Source organism: Orcinus orca, chromosome 14 (genome assembly GCF_937001465.1).
Source record: "Orcinus orca chromosome 14, mOrcOrc1.1, whole genome shotgun sequence".
NCBI lineage: Eukaryota > Metazoa > Chordata > Mammalia > Artiodactyla > Delphinidae > Orcinus > Orcinus orca.
The window spans coordinates 60,191,636-60,217,826 of record NC_064572.1 but is presented as its reverse complement, the minus strand read 5'-3'; the positions used below and the strand labels follow the sequence as shown (position 1 = coordinate 60,217,826).

Below are 26,191 nucleotides of genomic sequence, written 5' to 3'. Positions count from 1 at the left end.
TCAGTAATTTTGCTTCAGAGGATTTTCTCCCAAATCTTTCACCACCGAGGTTTTTTCTTTCAGGTTAGGACCACATAGGAACGGATGGGAGTCAGGGCCATTTGCCACTGGAGTGTATTTCCTCCTGGGGAGAAGGATGGATGCAGAGCCATCACTTTTGGAAGAGAGAGAACCGTCTCAGGGCATCTTCCCTGGGCCTCAGCATCCTGGGGCCTGCAGGGCAGAAGCAGCCAGCTCCTCCCTGCTCAGCATAGCACAGGCAGCCCAGCACCAGCCTGAGCTGAGCCTGGGGCACCACCCTTCTAGTGGTGCCATGGTCCTTGAGGGAAACAAAACAACAGCAACAATAGTAGTAGTAAAAATAATTGCAGCAGGGAATATTGATATAGAGAGCATTTCTGTATGCCAGGCACTGCTCTTGGTGCTTTAGAAATAGTTAAGTCATTTAAACCTCACCACATCTCTAAGAGGTGGGTGTTATCATTATCTTCGTTTTACAAATGGGGAAACTGAGGCGCAGAGAAGTTAAACTTTGTGCCCAGGGTCACACAGCTAGTGATCGTAGAGTAGGAATTTGAAGCCGGATAGTCTGGCTCTAAAGCCCAAGCTCGGCTGGCTGGGAAGCTGCCCTGATGTTGTTGTTTGGGCAGAGCACACGGTCTTATTATAGGGCCCCAGGATGTCTGTCTAAGTTGTTCCTCGGCTCTGTCCAAGGCATGATTGCTCAGGGTGAGGGGTGGCCTCGACGGAATCCAGCAACACGAGGCATCATGATGAAGGGGAAGGAACCTGGATTCACGTTGGCCTGAGTGGGATTTGGTCCTGGCCCCACCACTTATGAGCTGGGTGGCACTGGGCAAATTGCTTCACCAATCTCTGCCTCAGTTTCCTCATCAGCAAGATGGAGAGAACTTGACTCATCTCGTAGGCTACTGTGCAGGTGAAATGAGATGAAACATGCTTGGAGTTGGGCTCAGAGCCTGCACACAGAGGCGCCCAATAAAGAGAAGTGGTGGATGTGGGCCCTGGTGGCAAGAACCTCAGGGACCCCAGGGTAGCTCTGGATCCTGGCTTCTTCCTGAGAAGCGAGGCCGGGAATTGCCCCAGAGGGCCCACCCCACTTGCCTGCTCTGGCTGCACAGGTCTGAAGGTCACAGCAGCTTCTCTGGTTTTCCCAGGCAGCTTGCTGGGGAGGGGTCTCCATGGCGACACTCAAGGAGCACCTGTTGGAGGAATCAGGCACCGGAGAAAAATGACCTCCTCGCCTCATTCCAGCAGCCTGTGCTGAGGGTTCCAGGGGAGGTGGCCGGGCCACCTCGAGGTTGGAAACTCGATCCTGTTGGGCTGCCCGGCTGAGGGGAGAGGGAGGGGACCGTGGAGGCCATTCTCTCAGCCTAAGTGGCGCTAATGACTCCTTAAGCTGCAGCCCCAGACCTGCGAACCCGATGAGAGCTGCCTCTGCTTCACAGGCTGCCTTCTCGAGGGCTGTCCCCTGAGAGGAGGCGCTTAGCTTAGCTCCAGGTTACAGACCAAAGCTGATGGGGGAGGCTGGGGTCTGGGGGAGCTTGGGCTTCCATCGACATTCTTGCCTGGAAGCCACCAGCAGGGCCTTCCGAGAGGGGGGCTGTGTTTGCTCTGCTGTCTGTACCATTGTCCTCCTGTGCCTGCCTGTCCCAGGTCTTTTCTTGAGTGGAGGTGGAGTGGGGTGCAGGAGGTGAGGGGGAGGGGTTGGAATCCACTGATGGCTAAGGAATGCGCCCCAGAGTCTGCCCAGTGGAGCCTGGTGCCAAAGGTGAGAAGAGAGGCAGGTAGATGAGCATGTCATCAGTACTCCCTGCGAACTCCCCACCCCACCCTGCCCACCTTATGGGAATTCCATCCTCAGGGATTCCTGAGTTCCATTTGGGCCCTGCCTTGTTCAGACAAGTCTTGACGTCTGTCTTTGCCTCAGTTTTGCCGTCTGTGAATTGAATAATTATTGTAGTCAATTGCCTGATGAACCATGGTTGCCATGAGAAGGAGTGAGTGAATGATTGTAAAATTCAAGATTTCTCATGACCTTTGACTAATTCCATTTCTAGGAACATATTCCTCCCAAATGCCCACCAAGCTTTATGCGGTATTATTTATAATCGAACAATACCAAAACAGCTCAGATGTTCTAGTGACAGAGAATCAGGGCATGCCCAGTAACTTGATATATCCAACGGAAGGGATCCTTTATACCAATCAAAATCGTAAATGGAGAACGAGCAGGGAATGACATTGCAGAAGGCGTGCACACCATTTATGTCTCATTCACTCTTGTATCTTCAGAACCTTGCAAAATGCTTTGCAAATAGCAAGTCTTCAGTAAATATTTGTCATATTATCTCCACTCGATAAAACTTATATCCAAAGGTAACAGGTTTGAGAGAAAATATTCCAGAATATTAACAAGGCATTCTTTCTGGGTGATGAGCTAATGTGTGATTTTTCTTTATTCTTAAGGTAATTGAAAAAATTCAATAATGTACATATGTTACTCGTATTTTTCAGCACAATAACTTGCCTATTTTGTTGACTTTAAAAATAGAGATGTCTCTTAAAAAATTTCAAACAATGCAGAAAAGTATGAAAAGGAAGCTGAAGTCCCCTTAAGGCCCAGCACTCAGTGGTTACAGGCACTCACATGCAGCGAACAGCCCCCAGCGAACTGGTTCTATGCATAGACCTCTACTGATATGCCTGTGAGTTTTTACATAAGTGGGCTCGGGGCATACAAGCTGTCTTGAAACCCTTTTCCCACGGGCTGTATCAGGGACATCTTCCCTTGTCAATACAAAGGGATCTGTACTGTTTTAAATGGCTGCATGGCATTCAGTTTCACAGATGTACTGAAATTTAACTAACCGTGGCTCTGTCGACGTCCACTTAAGTTTAATATTTTTGCTTTTATAATCAATGATGACATATATTATAATCAAAAACATAAAACCGGGACTTCCCTGGTGGTCCAGTGGTTAAGAATCTGCCTTCCAGTGCAGGGGACGCGGATTCGATCCCTGGTTGGGGAACTAGGATCCCACGTGCCGCGGGGCAACTGAGCTGTCGTGCCACCCCTACTGAGCTCGCGCACCTCAACGAGAGAGCCACGTGTTGCAAACTACAGAGCCCATGTGCTCTGCAACCTGCGGGCCACAACTAGAGAAGAGAAAACCCCCACGCCACAACTCGAGAGAAGCCTGTGCACTGCGACGAAAGATCCCGCCTGCTGCAACTAAGACCTGACACAGCCAAAAATGAATAAAATAAACAAATAAATAAATAATAAATCTTTTTTAAAAACCCCATAAAAACACCCCAAATTCCTTGTGGTTTTGGGTTCAGGGATGAAAGTTTGAGCTGGATAGCCCAGAGGGAACCGCCTGCTTGTGGAGGGAACCAGTCTTCAGAGCTTTGAGATGACATTCTCCTTGTTTGAAGTGAGGTCGTGTGGCAGGGGGAGCAGCAAAGAGAGGCTCAGAGGTGGCCGTTTCGGGGAAGAATATTTCATTCAACAAAAAAGGCCTTTACATTGAAAAGAGCCCATCTCACGTGGAGAAGACATCCTCCCAGCATTTAGGGCGGGAAGGGGCTCAGTCTGGTGCTCTCACCAATGGCCCCGTTACCTTGGAGAGACCTCAAACCCCTCAGAGAGATCCTGTTAGAAAAGAGCTGAGGAACAGGGAATGAGTTTTTCCAGCTGCTCCAAAGGATCAGGAGCCAGGCCCAGGGGAAGGACAGAGAGAGTGATGAATTGAATAAATTATCAGCTTGTCAACTTGGGGAGAGAGCCTGTCCTGGTGGAAGAAGCCTGGGCCCTAGGATCACACGGCTACGGGTCCAGATCCCTGCTCTGTCCTTTACCAGGTGGTGACCTCGGGAAGACCTCTTTGAGACATTTTTTCCTCATCTGTAAGATGGGCGCGATAACTACCTTCCAGCATCTTGTAAGGATGTATGCAAAGCCCAGTTCCCAGAGTGTGTGGAAATCAATAACATTTTGTTCTTAGTGGAAGCAGCTCTAGAACATCACACTTCTGAAACTCTCTTAGGAAAGGGAACTTGCAGTTTTTCAGAGTAGCTTGGACTTGGGTTGGGATGGCGGAAACACCTGGAACCTTTGACCAGAGTTGGTAAATGAGGAGACTGGGCCGCAGGTAGAGCGTGTGAGTGTCTGTGCGCGTGGATGTGTGCGCGCGAGATCAGTTAAGTTATTGCTAAGCGTATGGGGGTCGCGATGATGGTGAGGAAGAGGAGGGGGCAGGGTGGTTGTGGACACGGTGCTGCACAGGAAGCCAGGTGAGATGTGGAGGTGACAGCTGGGTTTGGAGCTGGGCCTGAGTGAGATTCCGCTGTGTGTGGCTCAGTGGAAGAACTTTCTGGGGAGTGGGGTGCCTGACCCCTGGAGTGGCCTGCCTTTCCAAGGCTGGGCCAGCTCCCTGTGAAGAGGAGTGGCCAGCAGAGGCTGGGTGGGAGGGGGTGGGAGGTGGGGTCCATGTCCAAGGTGCCCAGGGCATGACTGGAAGGGCTGAGAGAGGAGCACGTGGTCTTGGGAGGGAGCAAGGACTGGAGGCCCTGGTGGTGTGAGTCACTGCGGGGCTCGGCCTCCCTTCCTGGGCCCTGCCTTCCTGTCCCCGCTGCAGGACTGGCCTCATGGCAGCTCCTGCCCGGAGGCCTCACTGGCTCCCTGTCTTTCCTCTGGTTCCTTTCTCAGGCCCTCTGGCTTCGACCCACCTTCCCCCAACCCTGCTTCCCACGGCTCCCAGCCCTCCAGATACTCCGGCTTTTCTCCTTCCCTGGAGTGTCCGTTCCATCCCTCTTGCTACAGATCTGCCTTGTCTTTTGGACCTCAGCTTGAGTCCCACTTCCTCAGTCCCCTTAAATGGCATGGCCCTCCCTGCGCTCTCCTGCTTGGAATCTGGACAGCTTGTGGGAACCAGTGCCACCAGATGATGGCATTGGTATCCCCAAGGGGCCCCTTTCTAGGTGCAGGCCATGCTCTTTGCTTGTTTATGCCTCATGTTACTCCTATGAGGTAGACAGTTATTATCCCTATTTTATAGATGAGGAAACTGAGGCTCAGCAAGGATTCTACCTGAAGAGCCTCTCTAATTGGCTAGTTTCTAAATTCTTTCCTGTGTGAATGTCTTGTCTCTCCAACGAGACTGAGCCCTTTCAGGGCAAAAGCTGCGTTTTGGGGTTCCACAGCACTCCCAGCAGTGAGTCCGTGCCCTGTGCGTTCCTGTTGGTCAAACATCTGCTGCAAAGAGGTCCCGGCTTGTTAGGACGACACAGACTTGGGGGTCCCGGGGCTTGGCTGGGAAGCACCCAGCCCCGTTGGCGAGATGGTTGACTTAAGCCACGTGGAGAGGGAGCTCGGAGCGGAGCCCTGGCCTGGGGGCACCCTGGGCAGCTCACCATCTCCTTCTCTCCTTTCCTCCCCCAGGGAACTCAACGGCAACAAAATCACTCGGATCCATAAGAATGACTTTGCGGGACTCAAGCAGCTGCGGGTGCTGTGAGTATGGCATGCTGCTGCCGTTTATAACCTTTCTCCTGCCCCCTCCCCTCAGTGGCGGTCTCACGGCAGAGCCCTGGTTGTGGGTCGTAGGGTTGTAGGCCAGCTGGGCCCCTCCCCTGCGCAGTCAGTCTTGGGATGCCGTGAGCGGGTGGGTGGAGGTGTGCCAAGTCCTGACCCAGAGTGGCCACTGTCTCCCATATGGCTGAGAAAATTGGGCGTGGAGTGGGCACCAGTAGTCACTTCCTGGCAGGACCTGGGAAGATGGGGCTGCCTTGTCCATTGGCTGGCTTCTGGGGTGAAGGAAGACCAGGCCTGCTCAGGCTGCCGTAACAAAAGACCAGCAACTGGGTGGCTGAAACAACAGAAATTAATTTTCTCCCAGTTCTGGAGGCTGGGAGTCTAAGATCGAGGTGCCGTAAGGGTTGGTCTGTGGGAGGCCTCTGTTCCGGGCACCTTCTCGCTGCGTCCTCACGTGGCCTTTCCTCTGTGTGCACACAGAGAGATCTCTGCTGTCTCTTCTTCTTACCGGGACACCAGTCCTATCAGATTAGGGCCCCATCCTTACGACCTCATTTAGCCTTAATTACGTACCTTATCTCCGAACACTGTCACATTGGGGGTAAGAACTTCAGTGTATGAATTTTGGGGCGGGGGGGATGACCCAATTCAGTCTATAACAGTCTCCGCAGCTCTTTTGAACTTGTGCCCCAGAAAGACTTCCCAGCAAGGCCACAGACCCCCTGACTTGAGGAGGAAGTGACTGGGAGCCGTTGAGGACAGAGGTGACTCCCCTAAGGTGCCTGATAGTGGCCAACATTGGAGGTGGCAGGCATGACTTTTTTGGGGTGGCCACCAACCAGCGAAGGCACCTGCCTTGTCAGGCTGTGCAGGGCTGAGGAGCAAGGGGAAGGGGTGGATCCCTTCACCCGCTCCTGCTCTGTTGATCTTGGGGTGCAGAGACACCCCTACATGCGTGCATTCTGATGTGAGGGTGTCTCAGCCCACAAACTCAGGTGTGCAGGGAAGAAGGGCATTTTAAAATGTTCTCTGCATCAGTTTCGACTTTGAGCCCACATCCCACCTGGCTGGCAGGAAATTCATTAGCAGACAGTCATTGGGTCCCTCATTCCCTACTCCCAGGGTAATGCAGGGGTCCTGGGGCCTCAATTCTTTCAGAACTATGGACTTTGCAGCTCGGAAGGTCTTTGGAGGAGCTGGTGACCCTGTGGTCGATCCTTTCTGGGATTGTAACTGTCAGGCGCTGGGGAAGGGGTCTCTGCGTCTCCAGAACCACTGACTTTGGAACCCTTCCCAGGCTGAGGAATCTCTTCGGAGTCTGGGGAAGCCCTCCCTCCTGCCTGGTGTTACCCTTCCCCCCACCTCCCCGCACACCACCCAGCATAAGCTCCTCAACAGCACAGCGTTTTTGGAAACAAAGCAGAGGAAGAGAAGTGTCTGGTGGCAGCTTCTGCCCCCTGCCCAGCCCCAAACTTCATTTGAGGCGCTTGCGGGAGCACATAAGCCACCTGCTTGAGAGTAGGGAGGGGAAAACACGGGAGAAAGACATACTTGATGAGCTCAAAAATTACCACGCAGCAAGTGATCTGCCGGTGAAGAGTGCTGCCCTGCCAGCTGGAGGTTCTGGGTTTCAGGGCGCGTTGGTGGTAAGGAGGGGCAGAGTCCCCCAGAGCCAGGTGGTTCAGTAGGCAGCAAATGTGGCCAGGCGGAGCAGGGGAGCAGGCAGCGGGGGTGTTGTCTGCCAACTGCAGAGTGTGTTTGCCGCACGTGTGGGCTGGACCCAGTTGGTACATGCTCCTCTCCCCCCGCTACTGGCCGATCTCCCCTGCTCTGCTCCCCGGGACATGCACGCTCTGGGCCGGAGAAGGGCACATGCGCCAGCAGCACAGAGCCAGCCCCCACTGCCTGGGTGCGGGCTTCCCCGAGCATGCCTTTGGAGCGATGGCCTGGTGCTCTGGTGGCCTGTGGCCTTCTGCCATGCAGGCAGCTTCAGAGGGTTAGCATGGGTAGGGCCGGAAGCACATCTGGCTGCTGGAGCTGGGTGTGTTGAAGAGCCTGTGTCGGGAACTTGCAAAGCTGTGAGGAAGTTTTGTTGGCTCAGGCCAGGGCTCGGATTGTGTGCGTCGCGGGCATTGCTCCTGTTTCACTCCCTTGTGCCAGCTGTCTCTAGGAGTCCTCGTCCACCGTCCCGGAGCTGTTCTTGTCTCTTTCCTTCCCCAGGCAGCTGATGGAGAACCAGATTGGAGTGGTGGAACGCGGGGCTTTCGACGACATGAAGGAACTGGAGCGGCTGTGAGTATCTGTGGGCACAGGCTCAGGAGGGCGGTGGGGACTGGCGCCGCGTGGACTCGAGAGGCTGAGCCTGGTGGCAGGAGGGGGTGCTCAGGGACAGGACTGCACGCCCAGCCTGCCTCCCGCCTGCTAATGGGGGCCAGGGGCAGCTGTAGCCGTGGAAGGGGTCGCAGCGTCATCGTGAGATGATGGCAGAGACAGCTGGAGGTGTCCTCACTGCATATTCTAAACACAGGCTATCCTTGTTGTTTTTCCCTGAGAACGCATCATGGCACAAAATCCACACAGTACAGAGGAAGTGAAATTTATTCCTATGATCTTATACTCCAGGCATAACCACTGTTATTGATTTGTGAGGCTTTAAAGGAAGCACTAGTGTGCCGGGGGGACCAACCGCAGGGAAGCCCTTAGGAGCAGTGTCTTGGGTGCTTGAGGCCACAACACAGAACTGAAGGTGTTGTTTTCTGATTTGCATCATTTGTTCCTTAGGGGGCTTTTGAGTTTTAAAATAGGTCTTGATCAGTTTTTACCAGATTTCAGATTGGCAATAATGAAAAAAAAAAAAGAAGGCAGTATGGGTGAGGTAGGTGATGGCCACTCACATTCATCGTGGTCACCGGCCTCATTTTTCTGCTTTGGTTTGGCTGTAGGTGTCAAGAGTTCTAAAGTTCCTGCCTTTTGAACCAGAAAGTCCATTTGATTTTAAGGAAATAATCAGAGACATGGCTAAAAATTTATATATCAGGATCTTCATTGCACATTGTTTAACTACAACAAAAAAATTGGAAACACCCATTCTGGTGGAGATATAAGATATAAAATCACATTTCTGAAGAACTATTAAGGCCATAGGAATATGTCTACAATATCACATTAAGTGGAAAAGGCAGGAAGTACATTTATACTAGGCAGGATTTTAATAAATGAAAGGCAGGATTTTATTTACACATTTACATTTGTGTAAATAAAATCAACTTGTATATGTACAGAATACAGGAGGAAGAAAATAAATGAGACTATTAGCTCTCATCACCTGGAGTGGTGGGATAACAGTTAACTTTATTCTTTAGGCTTTTCTTTTTTTGTGGATTTTTTTCCAATGAGTTTATGATGATAATTATAGCTATTATTGATTGCCTTACTCTATGCCAGGCACCAAGATAAGTGCTTTGTCCTCTAATATCTCATTTAATCCTTAAAACAACACTGTGGTCAGTGGTATCTTACAGATACCACAGAGAAGCGGAGGTGCACAGAAGTTAAGGCACTTGCTTTATGAGATGATTATTAAATGGTTAAGTGCAGAAACAGGGGTTAGAACCCGGATCATTTTGCCTCCAGAGCCCGAGCTCTTAATGGCTGTAACCTAATACCTTACTTTTCTCTTTTACTTCAAAGAAAATAAGGTATTAAATAAATAAGGTATTAAATAACTGGAAAGGATATGGTTGCCTTCCTGCTGCCTGGAGAAAAACCAAGTTGAACTTTTCCTCATCCAGGCCTAAAATGGAGCCGTAAGGAGCCCAAAGCTAGAACAGATAATTCATCCTGTGTTAGTTTTCTTTAAAATGCTCAGAACAAAATATGCGTTCATGACCTGGTTATGAGGGGATGATTTGGTCCTAACCCATTCCGGCTCCAGCTCCGGGGCTGCCATGCCCTGGGGAAGGAGGAAAGGTGGGAAGGTGTCTAGACATGACTGGTGGCCCATGTCACATCTGCTGCTGCCACCCAAGGCTGGGCATGGTGCTTCTTTTTGAGTCATAATGTGTCGCTGCAGACTTTGTCCCTTCTGTCCTTTTCCAGTTCCTTTCTTCTGGGGTGGGTCACCAGCAACTGCGTGGTGGGCAGTTACTGGGGTGTGTGATTGCTCTGTCCCTGGGGACGTCCAGTGCTGGCCGTGGATGGCCCTCTCCTCTGACTTGTCAGAGACCAATGGTGGATCAGTTAATCATAAAAGTTGGATAAAGTGGGGAGTCATAAAACCCATACATACTCTAAACATTTCATTTTATGTTAAAATATATAATGTGCATTTACTGACCCTCCCCGCCCCCGTTTTTGTTTATTTTTTTTTTTGGCCAAGGTCTTACTTTTTAGTGTGAGATGCTGATTGGAGTTCTGTATTATTTTCCTCGCCTAAACCACACACATATACCCTGCTTACGATTTTTGGTTTTGGTTTCTTTAAGGTGGAATGAGATTCTTGGAAGGCCCTTGGAAGCAATCTGGCAGGAGAATTCTGAATTTCTTTTATGACTCCCCTGCTCGCCCCCTGCCGCCCAGTCTTTTACTTAATTCCACAACTCTTTAATTAACAACTTTCCTTTTATTGACTCTTACCAAGGCATTCAACCAGTTTTTGTAGAGATGACTCTCTCTTTTCATTCTAGTATTGATATTTCGTTCATTTAGGTAATTGTCAGTTCAATTATATAATTATAAGTACCTCTGGCATAAACAGCTTGGGAACAGACATGATTGGTTCTTGTGCGCAGTTACAGACTCGAGAGCAGAAGCAGAAGTGTGCGGTGCTGCCGGCCGTGAGGATTGGTGGGTCACAGGCATCGGTTGTCTGATGTTGGGGGGTGGGGCGCTCGGTCACCCTGGGCCAGCTGAGGGTGACCGTGTAACGTGGAGGCTGCCGAGGTGGGAGATGGGGAAAGGCAGGCTTCAGAACCCACCTCTCCCACTCGGTGGTGACTTGGGTGAGCCACTCATCTCTGGGCATCCCAGTCCCCTCAGCTATCAAAGAGACAGCTCAACGAAGTCTACAAACATATTCTGAGAACTGAGAGCCCAGCCACGTGGTGAGATGGTGGTGGTCAAACCGTCCCCCTGGGGTTGTTTCTGGGAGGAGACGGGAGGGTATGTGCATGACCGTGATGCTTTGTACTCAAGAGAGAGAAACGCACCTTTTCATTCTGCTTTCCCTCTGATGGTGAGGTAATGCCTATAACGCGTTTATTCTGGTGCCTGGCACAGAGTAAGGTAAGGCTAGTTGGGACTCACTACTATTGTTTTTATTCTTAGCTTCCTGAAGGTCCCTCACCACACTGGGTCCCTCCTTTGATTTTCTACTTTAAACTAGCTATTTAAACTAGCCTTTTCCTCTTAAGTGTTTTTCAGAAATTAAAGCCAGAAAAATGAGAAGGTCTTGGGGGAAAACAAAGCAAAACAAAACCCAGTGATTTCCAGGCAGTGTAAATACAGGATTAATTTATTAGACGAGGTTAAGGAACTTGGAGCGATCTGATGTCTACTCCTGTTGCTTTAAGATTACATTGGTGGTCCCTTTTTTTCCGAGGCAGTGATGTGTTTCCCTAGGAGCCTGACCTTTAGAGTAAACTTCTCACAGCTTGTCTAAAATTGCAACCCTAATTGTACCGTGTTAGAAAATGGTACCTTTCTCACACATCAGATGAAAAGTGACCTCCTAGGAGGTAACCACAGACCAGTTACTACTGGCTACATCGAATTATATTTCTTCCTTCCTCCCAGCAAAAGAAAGCTTTTTTCCAGTTGGTTTATCATCCTCTAGAACTGTTAAAGGAGATGGTTGTGAGAAATTCAAAGTGTACGGTAGGGCTTCTCTGGTGGCACAGTGGTTAAGAATCCGCCTGCCAGTGCAGGGGACACGAATTCGAGCCCGGTCCAGGAAGATCCCACATGCCGCGGAGCAGCTAAGCCCGTGTGCCACAACTACTGAGCCTGTGTGCCACAACTACTGAAGCCCGTGTGCCTAGAGCCTGTGCTCCACAGCAAGAGAAGCCACTGCGATGAGAAGCCCACACACTACAGCAAAGAGTAGCCCCCATTCACCACAACTAGAGAAAGCCTGTGCACAGCAGTGAAGACCCAACGTAGCCATAAATAAATTTATAGAATAAAGTTTTTAAAAAAATTCAGATCCCTTAGCCTGGCCCTCAAGGCCAGACAGGATCTGCTCCCAATCTACTTTGCCAGTTTTACTTTCAAAACCTCACCTTCTCATCAAAGATAGCCCTCTGATGGTGACTTCCCTGGTGGCCCAGTGGGTAAGACTCCACGCTCCCAATGCAGGTGGCCTAGGTTCAATCCCTGGTCGGGGAACTAGATCCCGCATGCATGCCACAACTAAGAGTTTGCATGCCACAGCTGAGGAGTCTGAATGCTGCAACTAAAGATCCCGCATGCTGCAATTAAGACCTGGCACAGCCAAAATAAGTAAGCAAATAAATAAATAAATAAAATATTTTAAAAAAGAAAGAAAATTGGTTACATATCTAAAGATCAGCTTATTTAAAAAAAAAAGATAGCCCTCTGACAGCCCCCGTATGTGGGGACATCTTCTTAGACCCCCCAAAGCTTTACCCAAACCTCTCTTGTGCCTCTAGCTGAGCTCAGCTAATGTCATGTATTCATTTGGCAAATAAATGTGTTGCACGCCTACTATGTGCCAGACACTGTGGTGGGCTCTGTGACACAAGAGTGGACCAGAGGGACTTCCCTGGCGGCACAGTGGTTAAGAATCTGCCTGCCAATGCAGGGGACACGGTTTCGAGCCCTGGTCCAGGAAGATCCCACATGCCGCGGAGCAGCTAAGCCCGTGCACCACAACTACTGAGCCTACGTTCTAGAGCCCACAAGCCACAACTACTGAGCCCATGTGTCACAACTACTGAAGCCTGCGTGCTTAGAGCCCATGCTCCACAACAAGAGAAGCCACCACAATGAGAAGCCTGCGCACAGCAATGAAGACCCAACACAGCCAAAAATAAAATAAATAAAAATTTAAAAAAAATGTATACGGTAGACTGGAGGGCAGGGGCTGCATTTTACACTAGTGCTTCTCCAGCCTTGACGTGCACCCAGATCACTTGGGGACCTGGTTGAGATGTAGATCCTGAGTCAACAGCTCTGGGGTAGCCTGGGATAGTGCAGCTCTTACCACCTCCCTGGTGATGTCCCTGCACGTGGTCCGTAGACACAGTGTGATTACCAAGGTTCCATACTTTATAGGTGTCACTGCCCCCCACCCCAGTTGGGCTGGAGTGCTACACTTCAGTGTCAGAGAATTGGTTGCCTAAGGTGACAAGATGAGTCTGGTTAAACTTCACTGCCTTCCTGAGACAAGTCTGAGTCCTTTCTGCGTTGTCTTTTCAGGCCACATTCCAGAACCAGACTTCTCACTCCTGCCTGTGTCTATAATACTGAATAGTTGTCTGTCCACCAATAGAGGAACTGGGAGGGTGGCATGAATTGGGAGATTAGGTTTGACATAAATACACCATCTGGTGTAAAATAGATAGCTAGTGGGAACCTGTGGTATAGCACAGGGAACTCAGCTCAGTGCTCTGTGACGACCTAGAGGGGTGGGACGTGGGGGGCAGTGAGGTCCAAGAGGGAGGAGATATAGGTATACATACAGCTGATTCACTTCATTGTACCGCAGAAACTAACACAACATTGTAAAGCAATTATACTCCAATAAAAAATTTTTAAAAATTAAAAAAAATGATGGACATACTAAAAATAAAATGTTTAAAAGTGTCATCCTCTGTTGTTTGGCATGGAAAGACATCCACAAATTGTTGTGTGAGGAAAATGCAGGTGGCCGAATGCTTTTTCTTCTATTATTTGAGGCTTTTAAAAATATTAAGCATGCATTTTCATAAATAAAAAAAATCAATAAAGGTATTTTCATTCTGAAAAAAGACCTAAAGCAGACAGTAAAAAAGTTGAGTCACCACTGAGCCAAATGTGGATGAAAGCAATAAAGAATCAGAGCCCTGTGGCCAGTCCTATCCCATTAGGGTGTATCTCACTTTTCAAGGGTAGTCAGGTGTCCAGCTCACAAACTGAGATAATATTTGAATCAGTGCCTGATTAATTACACGGGGCCTTGCAAATGTAAAGTGATGATGATGATGGGTATGGGAGGGCGTAACGGAAGGAAAGAGCTCTGTTTACTGACTGCCCACTCCATGTCAGGTCCTTGGTTGAGGGGCTTTCAGAGATGTTCTTGTCCTCCCCAAGGGTTGGATGGCGGAATTCCCACTTTATATAGATGAAGAAACGGAGGCTCCGGGAAGGGGATTCTCTGGGGTTATACAGTGACATGTTAGGATTTGAGCCCTGGGCCCTCTGACTCTGAATCCAGTGCTTTCTGAAAAGTCCCTTGGATTCCCCGGCCAGCTCCAACTCCTCCTCTCTTCTCTTTTTTAGACGACTCAACCGGAACCAGCTGTACGCATTACCAGAACTGCTGTTCCAGAATAACCAGGCTCTGTCGAGGCTGTGAGTGACGCTTCATGGAAGAAAGCTCTCTCTGTGGTCTTATCTCTCACCTGGTTGAGGGGGCAGTGTGTGGTCAGTGGGGCCTGGACTCTCCATGACCATGACACCTGTGCTCCTCACCTGGCAGGCATCGCTCAGGGCATCAAAGGCCGGCTTACTGTAGGAAGGTGCTTTGCGGGGCCTTTCTTCATGGCAAACACTTGACAAAATTGGCAGTCTATCCAATTCTGTGTGCTGCCCCTGACAGTGTGGTATGGGAATGTCCTCGGGGTGGGCAAGCTTGTCAGCCATGATGGCAGACTTTATGGAGAGGACCGTACTCATGCATCTCTCGCTGCCTTTGGTAACCCGCCTTGGGTGGAATATTCATTCACATAAGCCCTTCTTGGATCTGTTTCTGTTTTCAACTCAGAGTAATGAGGTCTGTGAGCTTATTAACCATGGCATAAAGTCATACTTGTATTTGCTGTAAATGTACTTCTTTCAAGTTTAAAAGGTAGTGGCCAATTCTGCTGCTCCATGATTTACGAGATACATCTGTAATTGTTCTCCTGTACATTTCATTTTGTGGGATCTTGGGCAGGACAGGACCTTAGAGATTACCTGAGGACTCTCTTCTGCAGCTCCTTAGCGTATGTATGGTCTTTTAATCTTTGCTTGGCTACTTCTCGTGATGGGGAGTTCACCATCTCATTGGGCAACCAATTCCATTGTTGGACAGATCTGCATAAAAGAAACATTTTCTTAACTTTGAGCCCTAAATCTGCTTTCTAATAATTTATGATTTCTCTAGCTTTGCTTTCTGTAAGTACCTAGAACAACCATGTACAGTACTCTTGTTCAATTTTTGAAGGGCTGTCAGGTTTTTGAATTTTGAGTTGGGAGGTTTAGTCGTCATTAACAACCTGAAAAAACATTGGTTGGGACCTTCTGCATGCCCAGCAAAGCACGGTGTGAGATGCTGAGGCTGCCGGTTCTCCCCTAAAGAAGAGTATAGGACACCTCCTAGGTGGAGGTGCAGGTGAGTCCGGAGGTGCAGTGGGTGGTGCAGGTAGGACTGAAGGGTGGGGGCTGGGTGGGAGTCAGCACCATGGGGCTACCTGAGTGCTGAGAGGCGTGCCTGTGGGGTCTGGAGCTTGATCTCCTCCCCTCTGATTAAACATGGCTAGTTCCTTCCACCTCTGTCATGATTGCCACCTCTTGATAAGCCCAGTGGTCTGCAGGCAGCTCCAGAATTTCTCATTGATCCTGCCTTCCAGTTTTTGTCCTTAGGGCGGAGCTCTAATTTTCAGTTTGTCCAAAAGGTCTCTCCAGTCTCTTCCTGTTTCCTCCTCCTGGCCTGGAGGCCTCTCCCTAGAAATGGAGATGATCCCTCAGTGATGATCCCTTCTGCTGGTCTTTGCTACCCTTGGGCTCATACTGGGGCTTCTCTGTCAGTCCTCCTGCAACTGGTAGGTTGGCCCTTTGGTGCCAGGCACACACAGTGAGTGCCTTACTTTTCTTCCTTGATTGCTGAAGGCACAAGACCCTTCCTAGCAGGGGCAGCCACCCTAACATCCCTTTAACCTGTGGGCCAGGGCTGGTCCACAAGGTCCATGCTGTTACTGGTCCCATGCTGGCAGCTGGCTTTGTCCTGACTTGGCCCCAGCAGCTCCTGTTTTCTCCGCCCTGTCTTTTCTCGGAGCTGGCTCTTGCAGCAGTTATCACAGCTCTGCCTCTCTGCAAAAATTCATCCTGAACATTTTTTCTCTTGATCTCCTTCTGTACTTTTCTTTTTCCTTCTCTTAAGCCCCCTTAGCCTTTCAAGCTTTGGCCCCCACTCTCCCAGCATTATTTGCCTGCTTGGGTTCCCTTCCCTTCAGCACATTGATGCCCTTCACCATCCAGGGTTTGGAACATGTGCCTAGTTGCTGTTAAGCTCTGGGCACTGCTTTGATCCTCCTTCATTTATTTTATTTTAAAAAAATTTAAAATTTGTTTTTAAATTTCAGCTTTACTAAGGTATAATTGACAAATAAAATTGAAATATACTTAAAGTGTACACTGATGATTTGATATACATACACATTGTGAAAGGATCCCCTGCCACGTTCATTAACATATCCATCACCTCACGTATTTATCTTCTTTTTTTTGAGCACATTTAAGTTCTACTCTCTTAGCAAATTTCAATTGTATTAAGAATGTGTTATCAACAATAGTCATCATGTTATATGTTAGATTATACTCTGTTACCAACCTCTCTATTTCCCCATCCCACAGCCTCTGGCAACCACTTTTCTGCTGTCTGTTTCTATGAGTTTGACTTTTTTTAGATTCCTCATATAAGTGATACCATGCAGTATTTGTCTTTGGCTTATTTCACTTAACATAATCCTTCAGGGTCCACCCATGTTGTCACAAATGGCAGGATTTCCTTCTTTCTCATGGCTGAATTACGTTCCACTGTATATTTTATATATATATTTATATATATATAATATATATTATATACAATATATAAATATATATTATACATAAATATATAATATATATAATATATTTTATATATATATATTTCACATCTTCTTTATCCATTCTTCTGCTGATGGACACATAGGTTGTTTCCATCTATCCCTCATTTATTTAAAAATATCCAAGACCCTATCGTGTGAATCTAAATCCACAAACCTCCCGGCTTTTGCTTGCAGTCACCTCCAGCTCTATTCACAGTTTGAGGGGCCAGCATCTTTCGCCATAACCTCCACCAGCTCGTAGGGCTGAAGGGGAGAGGACAGCTCTGCAGGGGTCTCTCTCTCTCCCTCCAGCACTTGAGTCTACCTTTCATCAGGGGCATCAGCGCCCTGCATGTCCCTGGGCCCCCACCTGAGAATGGTGATACCGTGTGGCCAGTGTGGCTGCCTTCTTGGCCGGTGTCTGGGGAACCAGGATCCCTAGTGGAATGGGAGGTAGCGCAGGGGAGTAGGAAGTCAAGTGTCATATAGTCCTGGGTTTTTCATGGTGTAACTCAGGTGGAGTTTTTCTTACCTGTGCACTGTTAGGCTCTCCTGAGGCTGAACTGAGATTGAGCACGTACAGTATCCAGGACAGCCTGCAGCAGACGTTCCTTGTGTCCCTGACGTGTGGGTGAGTGAAGGGCCCTGCGGTGGAGCTGGTCCTCCTGTGCACGCTGTCTTGTCTGACTCCTGTGACCCTGCAGGGCAGACAGTGTCTCTGGTTTTACTGCTGACAAACGTCAAGGTTGGAGAGGTGAAACGACCTCCACAGGGCCAGTAATGAAGCCCTTTTGGACACCCTGCCCAGTGCTCTTCATGGCTTTATATTTTAAGAGGAGTCCTGGAGAAAAGGACTTCTGCGCTTTAATGAATTTTAAATACCCAGATTCTACAGCCAAAGGCTGGCACAAGGAGCTCTATTCAAGGAGTAGAAGAGCGATTGGAGGGGACAGGAGTCTGCCTGACTCCTACTCCTGGCACCCTACGTGGCTGGGATCCAGGGCAGGCAGTAGCCTCCAGAAATGTTGGATGTTTTCACCCCGGTGGCCCAGGGCTGGCTGCCTTGGGGACAGGGCCAGTCGGCAGTCATCAGAGGGACTTCTAGAGGAAGGACCCCCCCCCCCCGGCCCCCGATGGAAGGCTTGGTTGCCCTTTGGCTCCAAGGGCAAAGGAGTATTTCTAGGCTCTATAGCCAGAATCTTTCTCTAACACTTATTGCCTTTTCTTCCCAGGCATCTGGCCCCTAACTCTAAGCCTTTCCTTATCCAGGAGCATAGCTGGGTCTGGGTATAGGGAGACTATTTTCTTTAGCTCTCCTTTTTTTTTTTTTTTATTTAACGATTAAAGAAAATTGAAGTATCAATATAGTTGATTTACAATGTGTTAATTTCTACTGTATAGCAAAGTGATTCAGTTATCCATCTATCTATATCCATCTATCTGTATCTATATCTATATCTATACACACATGTTCTTTTTCATGTTCTTTTCCATTATGGTTTATCACAGGATATTGAATATAGAAAGTCCTGTTGTTTATCTATTTTATATATAGTAGTGTGCATATGTTAATCCCCAAATCCTTGTTTATCTCTCCTCCTACCCCTTGCTCTCCCCTTTGGTAACCATAATTTTGTTCTCTATTTGTCTGTGAGTCTATTTCTGTTTTGTAAATAAGTTCATTTATATCATTTTTTTTAGATTCCACATGTAAGTGATATGATAGGATATTTGTCTTTCTCTGTCTGACTTCACTTAATATGATAATCTCTAGGTCCATCCATGTTGTTGCAAATGGCATTATTTCATTCTTTTTATGGCTGAGTAATATTCCATTTTGTGTGTGTGTGTGTGTGTGTGTGTGTATACCACATCTTTATCCATTCATCTGTTGATGGACATTTAGGTTGCTTCCATGTCTTGGCTATTGTAAATAGTGCTGCTATGAACATTGGGGTGCATGTATCTTTTGGAATTAGAGCTTTCTCTGGATATATGCCGAGGAGTGGGATTGCTGGATCATATGGTAGCTCTATTTTTAGTTTTTTAAGGAACCTCCATACTGTTCTCCATAGTGACTGCACCAATTTATATTCCCACCAACAGTGTAGGAAGGTTCCTTTTTCTCCACACCCTCTCCAGCATTTATTATTTGTAGACTTTTTAATGACGGCTGTTCTAACTGGTGTGAAGTGATACTTCGTTGTAGTTTTGATTTGCATTTCTCTAATATTAGCAATATTGAGCATCTTTTCATGTGCCTGTTGGCCATCTGTATGTCTTCTTTGGAGAAATGTCTATTTAGGTCTTCTGCCCATTTTTGATCGGGTGTTTTGTTTTTTTGATATTAAGCTGTATGAACTGTTTGTATATTTTGGAAATTAATCTCTTTCAGTAGCATCGTTTGCAAATATTTTCTCCCAGTCCATAGGTTGTCTTTTTGTTTCCTCTTGTTATTTCTTAAGCCCACCTCTAAGCATAGGAGTGCAAGCTGATGGGACTTTGGGGAGGACTCCTGTGCAGCATGCCCCGCTTATAGCAGCCTAGAACTTGAATTCATGACCAGGGGCAGTACTTCCTGATGCCTCTCCAGTTCAGGTCATCTCAAAAAGGGCATATTCTGGGGGGAAATGATTAAATAAACCTTTTTATTGATCTGGTTGTTTGTCCCTGTTGTCTGGGCCCTGAATTTTTCACCTTGGTGATGGTTATAGGGAAGGGTACAGGAGCAAGTGCTTAAAGACTTATTTGCTAATATTCTTTTTTTTTTTTTTTTGCGGTACGCGGGCCTCTCACTGTTGTGGCCTCTTCCGTTGCGGAGCACAGGCTCCGGACGCGCAGGCTCAGCGGCCATGGCTCACGGGCCTAGCTGCTCCGTGGCATGTGGGATCTTCCCAGACCAGGGCACAAACCCGTGTCCCCTGCATCGGCAGGCGGACTCTCAACCACTGCGCCACCAGGGAAGCCCCGCTAATATTCTTTACCTTCCCTCCACCCCCAATCCATCGACCTGAGCATCTGGCATTCCAAAACATCTCTCGTAACTCTCCCAGTGGTCTGGCTGAGGAGCACTCGGGCACTCCTGGTTCCAGAAACAGGACCCCTGCAGGCTGGTGAGTTGGGGTGGGCGGGGTAGTATAAAGGCACAAGCAGCAGACTCACGGGCTCCCATGACAGGAAGTGAGGCACAGCTGGGACTAAGGGTGTGAGGGATGTTTCTAGTTCTTTCTGATTGTCTACCTTGTTGTCCCACTCCTCCCTGCAACCCAGTGTCTTGGGTTTACCAGCAGCATCTCAGTTCCACCATGACTTTGGTTGGCCACCGTGCTTACTCCCCTCCTACTTCCTGTGACCTTGGAGCTCAGATCTCCTTGAGTCTCCAGTCCCAGCCCAGATTTCTGGGGAAGGATGCTGGTTGGCCCATGCTTGGTCAGGAGTTCACTTCTGGGCCAAGGAGCTGTGCTGGCGGCTATGGGACCTCCTGGTGTAGTCACACTCTGGGGCCTACCCTCAGGAGGAGGGTAAGAGACGATGCAGGGCTTGGCGTTTCTGGCCTCTCATCTGTTGACCTTTCTTCTGCTTTGAGGGAATCCATTACTAATACTTTCCACCTGGAGCAAATCATGGATTTTTTTTTTTTTTTTTTTTTTTTTTTTCACCAGAGGCCGTATGTTAAATCAGCATGAAAACAAGTTTGAGGGAGACCACATGTGCAGGGTAAGGTGTGGCCACAAAGCACATCAGGTGGTGTGGCCCACGTTTCAACTGATTTTGTCTGTGTAGCTTCGGCAGTTGAAATCCTCTTGCTGGTTATTCCTCACCAATGTTTCTCCATGTGTTGGGTTAGTCCATTTCTTTCCACATTTGGGACGTGCGGCCCAGAGAGGCAATTTGTCCTGGACCACAGAGCAGTCTGGTAATAGGGTTGGAGTTAGACACCAGGCCTTCAAGGGACCGTAAGAAGTCTGAAAATGGGCTTAAACCTTGACCTAGAAATCTCACGTTTGGGGATTGACCCTAAAGTCAATAAAATATGACCACAAACATGTTCATTGCAGCATAACTCAGAATGTTGAAATATGGAATATTGAAACTATATAGAACAACTGAAATGCCCCACCTTGGGGGAGTGGTTAAGTAAATGTTGGTACATACACTTGATGGAAAATTTATATCATCATCAAAAACGGCCTTTATGAAAGACAAAGTAACACAGATAAATGTTTGTGATACCAAAGCCAGGATGCAAAATTGTTTTGACAATATGGTCACTAAACAAATCACTCTAAAGCATGCACAGGAAAATGACTACAAAATGCCAACAGGGGTTATCTCTGGGTGGCTTTTTCTTTTTTTGTATTTCCCAGGTGTTGGATAAAAAGAGTATAATATTTTTATGATAGGAGACCTCACAGTTTTTATATGCAATGGAAAACCTCTGTTGTCTGAGTTAAAGTGAACACTAGATAAATGATGTTGGGCCACTTCCTTGAACCCCGTTGAGCCCGTTTGTTCTTCTATCAGATAAAGATAATAATGTCTGCCTCACAGCCTTTCGTGGGGATTCAAGAGAGGTGTAACTCCCTCTCAGGTCAGGTGTAAGCTCGGTAGCACATAGTAGGTGCTCAGGAAATCAGTGAATTTTCCCTTTTACAGATGAAGAAATTCAAGCTCAGAGGATTTGTGACCTGCTCAAGGGGTTGAGGCAAATTTGAACCCTGGTCTGTCTGATGCTAAAGCTCATCCTTCCATATCATCCACCCCCTCCCAGCCGTCCACCCTCTGCCCACCACCTACACCCATCTACCTATCATCTACCCACCACCCAGCCAGCCTCCCTCTCATCTGTGCTCCCATTTACCCATCTACCAACCCATCAATTAATCCGCCCATCCCTCCATCCTCCATCTCCTGCCACTGGTCCTCCCGTCTAACACCCTCCTACCCACCTATCCATCTGCCTGCCCCTCCAGTCTTTTACTCATTTGCCCACCAAGCCCACCCATTCACCCCCCACTTACGCATCTACCAACATACCCATAAACCTACCATACACCCATCTATCCCCCCATGCCTCACCCACCCTCCCTTCTCCTCCCCTCACCACATCCAACTCCCCTCTCACCTTCCATATCTGCCTGCCCATCCACCCACGCACCCACTCACCCAGCATTTACAGAGGGCCTCCTATGAGCCAGGCACTGTGGTCGGTGCTGAGAACACTTGACGGCTGTGTAAGACGGCTAGGTGCAGCGCTGTCTCTGCAGGAGGTGAGGGTTTATCACTAGTGCTCTTTGAAAGCAGTCTGTATCCTCTGACCTACCAACAGTTTGGAGTGTGTGTGGGGGAAATGATTGCCTGGCTGGACCCGTATCTCCTGCCTGGGGTGGTTATATCCCGGTGGCAGGTGACCTGGGTTGAAAATCAGCTTCATCACCTGATAGCCACCCACGAGAGGGTGTGGAGATGTTGTTTTGCAGATGCACATAGGGGTTGTGACTAGGGTTAGAGGGACAAATTTGAACCTGCCTCCTTCTCTTATAGCAGCAAAACCGAGGCTTCACCCACATTTGGGTGGGGAGCACCGTGAGCGTCAGCCGCCTGTGCACTGTCCTCCCCGATTTGGGGAGGAGTCTCTGCCGCTGCCTTGCAATCCCGCCTCTTGCTGGTTGCATTCCCTTCCCTAGTCCAGAAGCCGCTTCTGGAAACCCTGTTCCTCTGGGTTTCTTTTTAGCCTTGAAACCAATATGTGCCCTGACAAGATTGACCTTTTGTGTCTCTGCTGGGCCTGGAAGGGGTGGGGGTGGGTGATTAAGGGCAGCCGAGGGCATTGATTCCCCCTTATTTATATCCCTGCTGTAAGGACCAGGATAATTCATTACCGGCCTCGGTGGCTGGAGAGGCGGGGGTGTGATATTCTGCTGGAGCCCTGTTGAAGAATGCCTGACCCCACCGACCTTGTCTCGAGCTGGGTTTAATTAAACTGTCAGCACTGGTCAGAAGAACAAAGCCTCCCGTCCCATCCTGGTCCCCAGCCCCCATCAGAGGCAGGGGGCATTCTCTGCTGAAATGAAGAGCTGTTAAAAATGGATCTGTCTTGCCTCTGAGGGAAATTACCCGAAGCAGGAAGGCGACCTTGCTTTTGTGACACGTCCACTCCAGGCAACAGATCTGCGGAACTGAACCGTCCTTGCCACCCGCCGAGGACCCCAAGCGTGAGGAATGGGGCTTCTTCCTGCCACAACTGCCTTAAGATGCCATCCCTCACTCCCTGGACTTCCCTTTTCCAAGAAAGGAATTTCAGGAGTTTTGTCTGTGAGATATTAAGTCTGTGAGGTGTTTCTGGCATTAATGATAGAAAGAAGCTTCCTTGGTTAGAAGGTTTGGGGAAGTTTGAGGTCAAACAAGTTTCTCTGTGGAGTTACTTTCAGCCCCTTTAATCCACTTGTGCTCACTATAAAGCCCCCAGGGGACATGTAGGGTGTTGCCAAATTGATATGACTGTGAAAGTCTTGAAATTTTTATTTTTAGGGAATACCTAGATTTTATAGGTCTACTGTCAGACTTGCTGAGGCCTCAGGCAATAAGGATCAGAGCTGAGACTTGAACTCAGGTCCCCCTGACCCCAGACCCATGCACCTACCTCTAAACCATCAGTACTCAAATTAGTGTGGGAGTTACTTAGAGGATTTTAAAATGCAGATCCCCAGGCACTATCTTCAGAGACCCTGAGTTAACAGGTGTGGAAGGGCCCAAGGATATGCATTATTGTCAAGCCCCATCTGGTTCACACTTTGAGAAGCCTTGCTCCCCAGCATGCTTGCTGAGTCTTAGGTGGGGACCCCTCTTCGGCAGAGCCCCTGTCTGTCTCTGCCCAACTTGGTTCTGGTGTGAGAGCCACAGGAACAAAGCCCTCCCCAGGGCAGACGTTTCACCTCTTGCTGCCGTGCAGAGAGCGATTTGGGGATTATGAGTGGGCAATTATGGAGCACTCTGGGCTCTCAAAGTGCTTTCCAATCATTAAATCTGTGCCTGCTGTCAAAGCTCTAGTGAAGATGCACGCGTCCTACTGGGTCGGCCCAGGAGCCTCTGCGGAAGAGGGCAGCCAGCCTGAGATTGACGGACCATGTGCCAGAGTGGCTGACTTTGCCCAGCATGGATGGATGTCCTGAGCACAGCCCCGGCCGTGGCTCTGCCCCCCACTGCCTCACAACCACACTTTTGTGAGCCTTCACAAATAAGGACAGCCAGTTGGAAACCAGGGCCTGGGGGAGGGCTGGGGGCAAGAGCTGTGGATGGGTCATCCGCAGGGGATTGTGTCCTGCTGGGGACCTTTTACAAGGGCTCAAAGGAATGAAAAGCCGCCAGTTCTCTCCTACAGCCTGATAAAATCGTTACGGAATAAACAATTCATAAGCATGGAGAAGATTCTGAACAGAGCGGGGATCAGGAGGGGGCTGCTGTGAATAACTTCTAGGGGAGTGAGGATTTTTAAAAACCATCTCAAACATTACATAAATAATTTTGCTATGATATTGAACATTTGGAAAATAGAGAAAAGCAAAGAAAGATAAGAGGTTTCTTTTTTTTTTAAGTTAAATAAGGCATTTAAAAATGCTTAAGCGATCACTCCAGTATTTTTTAAAAAGAGAGTTTAATACAACTGTTAAGCACTTATGTGCTGAACAATTTCCATGCATTTTCTCATTTTAATTGTTACAGTCCTAGGCCATTGTTATCCCCATTTTACAGTTGGGAGAATTGAGGCATGGAGGGGTTAAGTAAATGGATCACATAGCTAGTTGTCGGCAGAACTAGGCTTTGAATGCACGGCATGCTCTTACCCAGCATGCTGTACTGCCTTTCGTTATAGAAAATTTTAGAAAATAGAGAAACAGGAAGAAGAAAGAGATTGCTCAGGAGTCTTCTGGGAAGGTAGATTTAAAGTCAGGTGTTGAAGGGTGTGGGAGACACAGGTAGATGGAGAGGGTCCAGTTGCCCCATGAGCAGGGACCCCACAATTACAGAGTGTTGTGTGGATCTTGGCCTGGAAGGAGGTGTAGACGGGCTCTGTCTTCTAGAATGAGGAGTCTGGAATGAGTGATAGCCAGGGGGCCACAGAGGGTTCTCCTCCCCTTCCTCCCACTGTCTGCACCTGAGCAGGAGGGACAGATGGGCCCACATCTCTCCCTTAGCTTGTTTGAAATGTTACCTCCCTGTCACAGTTCCTCAGTTCCTCCCACCCCTGGCAAAACTGACTGTTGCCTCTTTAATACCTTCTTTTTGTTTTTTTCCTCTATAACTTTTTTTTTTAATTGTGGTAAAATATACATAACCTAATACTTATCATTTTAACCATTTGTAAGTGTACAATTTTGGATATATCACCAGAAGTGGGATTACTGGATCATATAGTCATTCTAGTTGTAATTTTGTGAGGAATCATCATACTCTTTTCCACAGTGGTTGCACCATTTCACCAACACTTGCTATTTTCTGGGTTTTTGATAGTAGTCATCCTAATGGGTGTGAGGTAACATGTCATTGCGATTTTGATTGTGTTCTGATGATTAGTGATGTCGGGCATCTTTTCAAATGCTTGTTGGCCATTTGTATATCATCTTTGGAAAAATGCCCAAAGTTTTTCGGCAGGTTCTTTGTCCATTTTTAAATCAGGTTATTAGATTTTTTTTTTTTTTTTTTGGTTATTGAGTTGTAGGAGTTCTTTAAACATTCTGGGCATTAACTTTTTATCAGATACATGATTTGCAAATATTTTCTCCCATTCCACAGTTTGCCTTTTCATTCTACTGATTGTGTCCTTTGATGCTTAGAAGTTTTAAAATTTGGTGTAGTCCCATTTGTCTATTTTTGCTTTTGTTGTCTGTGCTTTTGTTGCCTATGTCATACCCAAGAAATCATTGCCAAGTCCAATCTCATGAAACCTTTCCCATATGTTTTCTTCTAGGAGTTTTATAGTTTTGGGTCTTACGTTTAGGTCTTTGATCTATTTTGAGCTAATTTTAAAATATGGTGTGTGATGAGGGCCCACCTTCATTCTTTTGCATGTGGATATTCAGTTTTCTGAACACCAGTTGTTGAAGAGACTGTCCTTTCACCTTTGGATGGTCTTGGCACCCTTGTCAAAGATCATTTGACCACATAGGAAAGGGTTTATTCCTGGCCTTCTATTCTATTCCATTGGTCTTTTTGTCTGTCTTTATGCTAGTACCACAGTGTTTTGATTACTGTCTCTTTTAAATATGTTTTGAAATCAGGAAGTGTGAGTCCTCCAACTTTGCTCTTCTTTTTCAAAATTGTTTTGGCTATTTGGGCCCAGTGATGGCTTTTTATTTGGAATCACAAGGGACCTGTCATGGCAGAAAAGAGGGTATGGGAGCTTAGATCTTTGGATTCAAGTGGGATGAAAGTAATATACTCCAGCCTTCACTTAAGCACATTGGTGATGGGGAGTTCACTACTTCACAAGACAGCTAGTCTTGTTGGTGAGCAGTTCGGATCATTAGGAATCCTTGTAGTGATCTTGACCTGTTTTCCTGAC

At 48.0% G+C, this 26,191-nt stretch overlaps 1 protein-coding gene across 1 annotated transcript in view; it reads left to right on the top strand.

The window, feature by feature from the left end:
* Positions 1-26,191, top strand: part of SLIT1 (slit guidance ligand 1) — a 173,542-nt gene that overhangs the window by 17,088 nt on the left and 130,263 nt on the right. The window contains exons 2-4 of the mRNA XM_049697446.1: positions 5,471-5,542; positions 7,784-7,855; positions 14,063-14,134. Of these exons, the coding sequence (XP_049553403.1) occupies positions 5,471-5,542; positions 7,784-7,855; positions 14,063-14,134 (216 nt within the window). The remainder of the gene's footprint in view (positions 1-5,470; positions 5,543-7,783; positions 7,856-14,062; positions 14,135-26,191) is intronic.